The sequence below is a fragment of the Xenopus laevis genome, chromosome 5L (assembly GCF_017654675.1).
Source record: "Xenopus laevis strain J_2021 chromosome 5L, Xenopus_laevis_v10.1, whole genome shotgun sequence".
NCBI classification, from domain to species: Eukaryota; Metazoa; Chordata; class Amphibia; order Anura; family Pipidae; genus Xenopus; species Xenopus laevis.
In genome coordinates, this window is record NC_054379.1 from 162,763,342 (window position 1) to 162,775,797 (window position 12,456).

The window sequence follows — 12,456 nt, forward strand, 5'->3', positions numbered from 1 at the left end:
CTGATCCTCCGCTCTGACAGGTGCAGCTATGAAGCAACCAAACCGGTCTGTCCTCCTTATACCTGTGCCTTTAATAATAATCATCTTGTTTGGTGAAGGTCGGAAGTTCATAGTTGAGGAATGAGGGAAGGTTAAAGAGTGTCGGAAGCTTCTGTGAAGCCCCAGGCTGCTGTGGGTGGAGGTGCTTAGTACATACGTATTTAAGCCTAAGCCTCATCAAGTCTACAGGAGGCCGGGGGCACAAGGGATCTTGTTTTGTTCTTATATTATTCTTAAATGTCCCTAATATGCAACAAACATCACTTGCTTCATTGACTCTGCCTCCCAAACACCCCCCGGGCCATAGACTGGGCTCCCAGGAGTCTCTAGGCAGGGGGAATAAATAAAGGCACATACTTGCAGCACTACAGTCTGACGAGGCCTCAAAGGGTGGTTCACCTTTTAAATAACAGTGTACAAATAAAAACTGGGTAAATAGACAGATTGTGCAAAATAAAAAATGTATCTAATATAGTTAGTTAGCCAAAAATGTAATGTATAAAGGCTGGAGTGACTGGATGTGTAACATAAAAGCCAGAACACTACTCCCTGCTTTTCAGCTCTCTAACTCTGAGTTAGTCAGTGACTATAAGGGAGGCCACATGGGACACAACTGTTCAGTGAGTTTGCAATTGATCCTCAGCATTCAGCTCAGATTCAAAAGCAACAGTTATGTCCCATGTGACCTCCCCTCAAGTCTCTGATTGGTTACTGCCTGGTAACCAATCAGTGGAAACCAAGAGAGCTGAAAAGCAGGAAGTAGTGTTCTGGCTATTATGTTACACATCCACTCACTCCAGCCTTTATACATTACATTTTTGGCTAACTAACTATATTAGATACATTTTTTATTTTGCACAGTCTGTCTATTTACCTAGTGTTTATTTTTACACTGAACAATTCCTTTAAGATAACTTTTAGTAAGTTATAGAAAGGTTAATTCTAAGCAATTTTTGAATTATTCTTCATTTTTTCTTTTTTATAGTTTCTGAATTATTTGCCTTCTTCCATCTTGAGCTTTCAAATGGGGGGGGTCACTGACCCCATATCAAAACGAATGCTCTGTAAGGCTACACATGTATTGTTATTGCTACTTTTTATTACTCATCTTTCTATTCAGGCCTCTCCTATTCACATTCCAGTCTCTTATTCATATCAGTGCATGGTCGCTAGGATAATTAGGACCCTAGCAACCAGATTACTGAAATTACAAACTGGAGAGCTGCTGAATAAAATGTTAAATAGCTAAAAAAACACAAATAATAAAAAATTGAGTAAATGAAAAAAAATAATAAAAAATTGATTAAATGATGAGTGAAAGATAAATATGGTATTTGCATTGCAGCTTTTATATTTCAACATAAACAAAGGAGCGGCAGAGAATGTCACCATTTTTATGTTTAATTATAATTGTGTAATTATTTTGTGTTTTGCAGTTTGATCTAATTTTACCTCCAGTAAGGGAAAGAACCTGCATCTCTGCATTGGTATCTGCAGGACTGATTTTAATTTAAGCAAGCCTTGACTTTCCTCCGAAATTCTCAAAACTTCTAGGGTGTCTGTCATTATCCAACTTTACTCTGCCCTGTCCTGCCCTTAAAGCTGTGGTGCCTCTCTGATTTGGGGTGTAGTCTGTTTCATGAGAATACGTGTCGCTATAATCCGGGATTACCAACCTGATGTACAGGAACCTCTTCACTTCAGGCCTCTAAATCTCAATACAGACTGAAGTATCACTGGGTTCAAACTGATGTCATCAGAGCAGACGAGTGTGAAATGAAACTCTGTCTCCTGCATTTATTGTCAGTGTAAGCAATTAGGCACAAACAGGTGTTTTTGTTTTGTTAGTTTTATGATACAAAATCCATATGCGGTTTTCATAATTTCTGTAGTTTCTTTTGCATTGCTACATTTTTCTGACTGCCATAAAGCAGGACAGGACTGCTGCTTACAATGGGGATCAGATAGGATCTGTGCAGCCACTGGGACAGAATGTTCTGTTATACAGATAGCTAGAATCTCAGCTGCCATAAAGCAGGGCAGGACTGCTGCTTACAATGGGGATCAGATAGGATCTGTGCAGCCACTGGGACAGAATGTTCTGTTATACAGATAGCTAGAATCTCAGCTGCCATAAAGCAGGGCAGGACTGCTGCTTACAATGGGGATCAGATAGGATCTGTGCAGCCACTGGGACAGAATGTTCTGTTATACAGATAGCTAGAATCTCAGCTGCCATAAAGCAGGGCAGGACTGCTGCTTACAATGGGGATCAGATAGGAACTGTGCAGCCACTGGGACAGAATGTTCTGTTATACAGATATCTAGAATCTCAGCTGCCATAAAGCAGGACAGGACTGTTGCTTACAATGGGGATCAGATAGGATCTGTGCAGCCACTGGGACAGAATGTTCTGTTATACAGATAGCTAGAATCTCAGCCATAAAGCAGGACAGGACTGCTGCTTACAATGGGGATCAGATAGGATCTGTGCAGCCACTGGGACAGAATGTTCTGTTATACAGATAGCTAGAATCTCAGCTGCCATAAAGCAGGACAGGACTGCTGCTTACAATGGGGATCAGATAGGATCTGTGCAGCCACTGGGACAGAATGTTCTGTTATACAGATAGCTAGAATCTCAGCTGCCATAAAGCAGGACAGGACTGCTGCTTACAATGGGATCAGATAGGATCTGTGCAGCCACTGGGACAGAATGCTCTGTTATACAGATAGCTAGAATCTCAGCTGCCATAAAGTAGGACAGGACTGCTGCTTAAAATGGGGATCAGATAGGATCTGTGCAGCCACTGGGACAGAATATTCTGTTATACAGATAGCTAGAATCTCAGCCATAAAGCAGGGCAGGACTGCTGCTTACAATGGGGATCAGATAGGATCTGTGCAGCCACTGGGACAGAATGCTCTGTTATACAGATAGCTAGAATCTCAGCTGCCATAAAGCAGGACAGGACTGCTGCTTACAATGGGGATCAGATAGGATCTGTGCAGCCACTGGGACAGAATGTTCTGTTATACAGATAGCTAGAATCTCAGCTGCCATAAAGCAGGACAGGACTGCTGCTTACAATGGGGATCAGATAGGATCTGTGCAGCCATTGGGTTACAATTCTGTGTTTATTTCAATCACAAACATTATTATTATTATTATTAAAGGAGAACTAAATCCCCTTCCTTATAATAACCCTTACCCTTCATAGTCCCTGCTCCCCCCGCACAGCTGTTTACTTTGGTAAATGCCCCATAGGCATTAATTACCCCTCGTTGCAGAGTCATTGCAGCGGAGCTCACGGGAGCCATCTTCAGCGCTTCTGTAATCTTCGTTAAGCAAACGCTGTATTGGTGCTTGCGCAGTTGGAGTAGTCTTCCGCATTGTGATAACCGCGCATGCGGCAAAAGTGACAAATTACCAAATTGCCGGAAGATGATGCACGTGAACTCCGGCGCTGACTGCAACGAGGGGTAACTACAGGCTTATGGGCATTTACTGATGTTAACACCTGCGTGGGGGGTGGGCAGGGGGGTTACTATGGAGTACGGTAGCACCAAATCCGCTATTTTGGATTTGGCCAAACCCCTGAATCCTTCGCGAAAGTTTCGTCTGAATTGAATCCGAATTCTATACAAATACAGCATATGCAAATTAGGGCTGAAAAGTGGGAAAAAATGTTTTACTCCCTTGTTTTGTGACAAAAAGTCGCGCGATTTCCCTCCCTGCCCCTAATTTTCATATGCAAATTAGGATTCGGACTCGTTCAAGGATTAGGCAGAATCCCGAAACCAAATCCTGTACTCTGTGCATCCCTACTATGGAGGGTAGATTTTATAAGCAAGTGGGTTTAGTTCTCCTTTAAGGCTAATACCCATATAATGATGTTTCTCAATAAGTACTTGCTGAACTGCAATGTTGCATGTGAAGGCTGAGAGGCTGTGTATTATGTGTATCATTTCCCACGTGTCGGGGACTTGCTGTGTCTGTGGCCCGACAGTTTATCTCAGTCATACAAGGAAATCCTCAGGTGTGTGACGTAGTTGTGCACAGGTATTTGTGTAATTATTTCATTACAACAACCCGCAGCTTAATCCATGGCTTTGTCATGTTGCAGCAACTCCCCCCTCTCTCATTCGCTCCTGACATGTAACATTTTCATAACTTTTAGTATGTTCTAGAATGGCCTATGTTAAGCAACTTTTCAATTGGTCTTCGTAATTTATTTATTTTAGTTTTTGAATTATTTGCCTTTTTCTTCTGACTCTTTCCAGCTTTCAAATGGGGGGGGGGGTCACTGACCCCATCTAAAAATGTACAAATGTATTTTTATTGCTACTTTTTATTCAGGCCTCTCCTATTCATATTCCAGTCTCTTATTCAAATCAATGCATGGTTGCTAGGGGAATTTGGATCCTAGCCACCAGACTGCTGGAATTACAAACTGGAGAACTGCTGAATAAAAAGCTAAATAACTCAAAAACCACAAATAATAAAAAATGAAAACCAGTTGCAAATTGTCTCAGAATATCCCTCTCTACATCATACTAAAAGGTAATTTAATGATGAACAACCCGTTAATTACCATCTCACAACTTTCTTATTGCTGCATTTTCCATATTGGTGATTAATTGTATAGCCAATCTGTTCATGTATAGAGGACCCCACGGGACCACCCAGAGGCGCTTCCATTCATTTCATTGTTTGATAGTGGGGAAAACCAATGCACGTTCCCTTTAAATATGTTTCACCCATTAAATGACATGAATATTTAAGGTAATGTGTTTTTTTTTGCCTCCATGACTACAAAGCAACTTGTTTATATAAACTATAGTACCTGTAGTACTTATCTGTTATCTACTGTGTATCCTGTGCTTGAATGGCTGCCCCCATGGCTACACAGCAGCTTGTTTATATAAACTATAGTAGTACTTATCTGTTATCTGCTGTGTATCCTGTGCTTGAATGGCTGCCCCCATGGCTACACAGCAGCTTGTTTATATAAAATATAGTAGTACTTATCTGTTATCTGCTGTGTATCCTGTGCTTGAATGGCTGCTCCCATGGCTACACAGCAGCTTGTTTATATAAACTATAGTAGTACTTATCTGTTATCTATTGTGTATCCTGTGCTTGAATGGCTGCCCCCATGGCTACACAGCAGCTTGTTTATATAAACTATAGTAGTACTTATCTGTTATCTGCTGTGTATCCTGTGCTTGAATGGCTGCCCCCATGGCTACACAGCAGCTTGTTTATATAAACTATAGTAGTACTTATCTGTTATCTGCTGTGTATCCTGTGCTTGAATGGCTGCCCCCATGACTACACAGCAGCTTGTTTATATAAACTATAGTAGTACCGTATATACTCGCGTATAAGCCGAGTTTTTCAGCTCCCAAAATAAGCTGAAAAATGCTGCCTCGGCTTATACGCGGGTCAGTTAAAAAAAATTACCTATTTGACTGATGCGCGTGCCTCTTCCATGCTGATGGCTGCGCCCGCGCCTTCCCTCTCTTGCTGACTGCTGCCTGGCTGCCGCCCCTGACTCCCATGCTAGGGAGTGTGTGTGCCCGCGGTGCGCTGGCCCAGTCCTGTTGCCTGCGCTGATCCTCTTGCCGCAAGTCGCGACAAATACAAGATGCGAGCCCGCACTTGTGCACCGGCGGAGGCGGGGTGCGACTCCGCAGCAGGGAGACGCTGGGCCCTACAGTCCGACCCTGGAAGCGCACCATTAAGTGATTGGTAGTGGGCCCACTGCCGCCAGCTGCACGTCGCATCCGTCTCTGTGTGTTCCACTGCCTGCCAGTACCAGGAGGACTCGTAATGGAGGTTGGAGCCAGACTGCCGAGGACCCTGTTCATGTTGCGATTGGCCTGCACGTAAGATCTACACACTTAACACGTTCCTGCATGCGCACTTCTATAAGGTGCGGGAGTGTAATGACTCTATTCTTACACTTCATTTTTGCAAAAGAGAAGTTTTTATATATAAAATAAGAATAAAAAAGTTATTTCAAAATTTGTGTAAATGTTCTTTATGTCACTGTTACTGGCTTGGGATAAGCAGACAAAAAGTTGTCCAACATATATTTCAACAGTGTTGCAAGTTTTTTTTAACCTCTTAAGGAGTAGTAGTTAACTTCTATTATCTTATTAGATAACCAATTACTAGCAACTTTTCACTTGGTCTTCATTTCATTTTTAATTTTATATAATTTTCAAATTATTTGCCTTCTTCTGACTCAAACCAACTCCTGTTTGCCAGGGTAATTTAGACCCTAGCAACCAGATCAGTGCTGAAATTCAAAACTGGACAGCTGAATAAGATGCTAAAAATTTGAAAATGAAGACCAATTGCAAGTATCTTAATATGGTTTATGTATGAACAAAAGTGTGGAGGCGTGACATGATTATTGAAACTTACCAGTAGCTGCTGCATTTCTCACCCTAGGCTTATACGCGAGTCAATAAGTTTTCCCAGTTTTGTAGGTAAAATTAGGTACCTCGGCTTATACACGGGTCGGCTTATACACGAGTATATACGGTACTTATCTGTTATCTACTGTGTATCCTGTGCTTGAATGGCTGCCCCCATGGCTACACAGCAGCTTGTTTATATAAACTATAGTAGTACTTATCTGTTATCTATTGTGTATCCTGTGCTTGAATGGCTGCCCCCGTGGCTACACAGCAGCTTGTTTATATAAACTATAGTAGTACTTATCTGTTATCTACTGTGTATCCTGTGCTTGAATGGCTGCCCCCGTGGCTACACAGCAGCTTCTTTATATAAACCATAGTAGTCTTTCTGAAGCAAACACACATTATATGTTAATTACTTTAGAACACTTTAATTTTTTTGTGGTACTGTTCCTTTAATTTAGGTTTGGATTTACATGAATGGATAGAAATATATTTTAATAATATTTTATACGTCTGTCGTATCTGTCATCACTCTATATTGTATCAATCTGTCATCAATCCATCTATCATGTATCTATCTGTCATCCAGAATCCTACAGCGAGTCGGGTACCTGCGAATTACACGCAAAAAAAGCGGGTACCCTGCGGAATGAGGGTAGGATTTTCAGGTGCTCATACAGATGTGGGTTGGGTTGCGTGTCTCATTTCATGCACTGAACTTAGGATTCGGTTTGGGATTCGGCCTTTTTCAGCAGGATTCGGATTCTGCCGCATTCTTCTGCCTGGCCGAACTCAATCTTAATTTGTATATGCAAATAAAGGGCGGGGAGGGAAATCGTGTGACTTTTTGTCTCAAAACAAGGAAGTAAAAAATGTTTTCCCCTTTCCACCCCTAATTTGCATATGCAAATTCGAATTCGGCCATATCTTTCACGAAGGATTCGTGGTTCAGCCGAATCAAAAATAGTGGATTCGGTGCATTCCTAGTAATATTGTCTATATTTTACTCTGGGGGAGGGATAGTTTACTCTGTCCCCGCCCACTTTTGATGATGGCACTTCCGGTTTACAGCAACATTACTTCCTGTTTGATGGGGATTGGCAGGTTACTGGTCAGGTTGCGGATAAGGCAGTTGTGGATCTGGGTCGGGTAGTGGATTAAATTGGGTAAATATGTGGGTTGTGGTTCGGGTCCAGGTCTTAGAAATTGGTTCCTCGCAGGACTCTACGTGTTATCTATCTTTCATCTATCCATCCTATCCTCCTATCTATCTATCTATCTATCTATCTATCTATCTATCTATCATCTAGTCATCTTCTATCTACCTATCATCTGTCTATAGACTTCATATCTATCTATCATCTATTTATCATATCCATCTATCTCGCTTGCGCTATCTATCTATCTATCTATCTATCTATCTATCATCTAGTCATCTTCTATCTACCTATCATCTGTCTATAGACTTCATATCTATCTATCTATCTATCTGTCATCTATTTATCATATCCATCTATCTCTCTTGCGCTATCTATCTATCATCTATCATCTCTCTCTCTCTCTCTCTCTCTCTCTCTCTCTCTCTCTCTCTCTCTCATGCATCTTTCCTGTATCTATCTGTCATCTATCAATCTATAATATATCTGCCTGTCATGTATCTGTCTGTATTTATATCTTTCAGTCTATATATGTATGTGATCTATGAGTAATGGGTAATGACTGGTGTAACAAATCAGTAGTTGGGCAGTTATGTTGGGAGCTGGGTTGTTACAGATGCATCACAGGACAGCTATTCTGGCTCAGATGCCTCATACAATAACTCTGCCCTTTTCACCCTTGGATTATACTGAATGGCCTATGAGCTGCTATAGCACAAATCCCTAAAACATTGCATTGCTTCTGTAAGGACTTGGCATCAGTATATGTAAAAATTATTTTCTCTTGCAGAACTACATATCCCAGCAACCCCTGGATTCCTTCTGAGCCTGTACAAGTGCTGGCCTGCTCACTGCTACTGCAGATTTCACTCTCATTTATGGGGAGTTATTGTTGCTTGCCGCCAATAGATGGCAGACTTTAACTCTTATATATGTACACACTATGTTTTTATTATTCAGGGAATAAATATTTATATCAGTTTTTTTTTTTCGTTTTTTTTATTATTATTAAAAGTTTTGCTGATCTGCACAGATCCTCTCTCCAGGTTGGGACCATGCCCAAGGGTTTGGGAACTATGATTAGTATATGCATATATAGATATAGATAGATAGATAGAGATATAGATATATATAGATATAGATATATAGATATAGATATATATAGAGATATAGAGATATATATCTATATATCTATATATCTATCGGTATGTATCAGGAATGTCCCACGTGTCCTCTTGCTGGTGTTGAACTATATATATATATATATATATACTGTATATATATATATTATATATATATATATATATATATATATATATATATATATATATATATATATATATATATTTTTTTTTTCCTATGGCACCTGTTATCCAGAATGCTGGCGACCTTCTGTTTCCAGAAAAGGGGTCTTATCATAATTTGGATCCCCATTCTAATCTACTAAAAAAGCATTAAAAAAAATTCAATTAAATAAACCCAATAGGCTGGATTTGCTTCCAATAAGGATTAATTATATCTTAGTTGGGATCAAGTACAAGCTTAATTATTGCACCAAAAAAGGAAATTGGAGTCTATGGGAGACGCCCTTTCTTAAATTTTGCACTTTCTGGATAACGGGTTTCCAGATAACGGATCCCATACAATGTCTTATATATGCACATCATTTTAAGAAACTATTCCCATAAACGAGGCTAATGTGAATTGATGATGATAATCTCCCAGGAGATAATCCTGTGTATATGATTATTAGTTACTTGTTTGTTCCTCCTCAGTCTGAGCTCTCTCCAGGCAGCAGTGCATTAAAGGGCAATCTCATAATATTGAATGTATTCTGCTGTGTGTGTCTGAGACAATTCATCAGATACTGAATATAATATTAGGGATGCACTGAGTCCAGGATTCAGTTCAGGATTCGGCTAGTATTCAGGCTGAACCAAATCCGAATCCTAATTTTTATATTGTGACCTTTTGGCACAAAACAGGGAAGTAAACAGTGTTTTCCCCTTCCCACCCCTAATTTGCATATGCAAATGAGGATTAGGTTCGGTATTCGGCAGAATCTTTTGCGAAGGATTCCGGGTTCGGCAAATCCAAAATAGTGGATTTGGTGCATCCCTAGTCAAAACTGGCTGAACTGTTTTCCATATTGGGAAAACCAGGTAGGATTTCCTGAAATTGATACTGCAATTGGCTGATCGCCACGTCATAGCCCCGCCCCCAATGTCACAGTCCTGCCTCCACCTCGGAGTTCCATGACCCATATAAAAACACTCGGCCTTAGGCCTCGTGTTTTTTTATATGGTCATGAAACTCCTCTGTGACTTCTAATATCCTTATATTTTACAAGACGGGTACTTTATTCACTATATAATACACAAAAGCCATGAATATCTTGTAAATTATATCCTTATAAACGGTGAGTTCTGATGTCATCAGTTATTAACGGTGAGTTCTGATGTCATTTCTGTCACATGACTCACTGAAACTTGTATTGTATTATAATAAATAAAGTACCCCCAGTTGCAAAATATGAGGATATAAGAAGTTACCTCGGAGTTCCACTACCTGTATAAAAACACTCGGCCTTCAGCCTCGTACTTTTATATGGTCATGAAACTCCTCTGTGACTTCTAATATCCTTATATTTTACAAGACGGGTACTTTATTCACTATATAATACACAAAAGCCATGAATATCTTGTAAATTATATCCTTATAAACGGTGAGTTCTGATGTCATTTGTGTCACATGACTCACTAAAATTTGTGTATTATAATAAATAAAGTACCCCCAGTTGTAAAATATGAGGATATTAGAAGTTACCTCGGAGTTCCATGACCTGTATAAAAACATTCGGCCTTCGGCCTCGCACTTTTATATGGTCATGAAACTCCTCGGTAACTTCTAATATCCTTGTAATTTACAAGAGGGGGTACTTTATTCACTATAGATACAATATGTGCACACGGATGTATGATGTGTAACGTTCCCTTGTTCCTGCAGGGAAGGACCTCTCAAGCCGCAGTGACACAGACCTGGCCTGTATCTTTGGGAAACGGGAGAAGACTAAGAAAGGCGGCCCACAGGTATTCTCTTCTACCTCATGATATTTCAGCTGAGGCTGATAAAAAGACACCTTTCCATTTAGTGAGCTTCCTTCAGTTCTCAGAGAAGCAGCAATTCCATATACTACTGGGGCAAGTGGTTGGTGAGTGATGTGAGAGTCTATTATCAGCCCATTTAATTCACATAACTTGGTCTTCACTTCTGGCAATGCTGCTTTATCTCCAGAGAATTCATCAGCCTTAAATACAAACACCTCTCCTTTCCCTCTCAATTGCCTCTTGGCTTCCATCATTAAAGGGGAACTATTGTGAAAATGAAAATTTAATATAAGCTATAGCATATTGAAAGAATTTCTAAATACCGTATATACTTTGAGTATAAGCCTAGTTTTTCAGCATCCAAAATGTGCTGAAAAAGTCTACCTCGGCTTATACTCGGGTCAGCGGGAAGTAGCTGAGATTGCAGTCACTTTTAATCATTCCTATACCAACAGTTCACTTGGGGAGAGACTGCAATATCCCACAATGCCCTCTGTTGGTTATATGAAAGAATAACAGTGACTGCAATATCACACAGCGCCATCTGTTGGTTATATGAAAGAATAACAGTGCGCCCTCTGTTGGTTATATTAAAGAATAACAGTGACTGCAATATCACACAGCGCCCTCTGTTGGTTATATGAAAGAATAACAGTGACTGCAATATCACACAGCGCCCTCTGTTGGTTATATGAAGGATTAACAGTGATGGCAATATCACACAGTACCCTCTGCACATGGTAGTGGGACAGTGGGACAATGCACACAGTAATCCGTTTGGCAATTCTCTGTCACCATTAACCTTGCAAAGAAGTCCGGTTGATAGCTGTGGGGGTCGCTTTGGCAGAATGTGCGCTGCTGGGAGACAGGGCTGTAGTTGTGTCTAGGCTTATACTAGAGTCAATAAGTTTTCCCAGTTTTCGTAGGTAAAATTAGGTACCTCGGCTTATACTCGGGTCGGCTTATACTCGAGTATATACGGTACAATCAAATACATCATTCAGGCAAAAGGAGCCCCCCTATACGATATATTGGATCTAACTGTCAATGATTATCTGACACCCAACTGCTGCATGAAGAGAGAATGAAGAGAAACAGATGCTGAGAGAGGAATAGTGAAGATTAACTTGATTAGTATTATTAATTATTATTAATTGATTGTATTTAGAAAGTTTCTTATTTCAGTATGATGAAGCTTAAATAAAATTTTCATTTTTGCGATACTTCCCCTTTAATATGTATTTGCAAAGTTTTGCATTCCAATGGCTCCTGAGTAGGGATGCGCTGAATCCACTATTTTGGATTAGGCCAAATCCTTTGCGAAAGATTTAACCAAATCCTAATTTGCATATGCAAATTAGGGGTGGGAAGGGAAACCATTTTTTACTTCCTTGTTTTGTGACAAAAAGTCACACGATTTCCCTCACCGCACTAATTTGCATATACAAATTAGGATTCAGTTCGCCAGGTAGAAGGATTTGGCCGAATCTGAATCCTACTGAAAAAGGCCGAATCCTGGATTTAGTTCATCGCTACTTCTGAGCACCTAAACTATAGAAGAAAAACACAACACGAGTCAGGATTTGGCCTCCAATTAAAAGGGATTTATTGGTGGGGGCCAACCCTTTTGCTACAGGGAAGAGGGGGACTCGCAGTGTCCCACAAATCCTCTTGCTCCCCACCGCACCCTCACGCTCCCTGCCCCCCACTGCACAATC

The 12,456-nt window shown here is 40.4% G+C and overlaps 1 protein-coding gene across 2 annotated transcripts in view; it reads left to right on the forward strand.

Annotated features, from left to right (window-relative positions):
* Positions 1 to 12,456, forward strand: part of pinx1.L (PIN2 (TERF1) interacting telomerase inhibitor 1 L homeolog) — a 90,260-nt gene that overhangs the window by 14,367 nt on the left and 63,437 nt on the right. For both annotated transcript variants that reach the window (XM_041562201.1, NM_001092897.1), the window contains 1 exon segment: positions 10,638 to 10,720. In XM_041562201.1, coding sequence (XP_041418135.1) covers positions 10,638 to 10,720 — 83 coding nt within the window.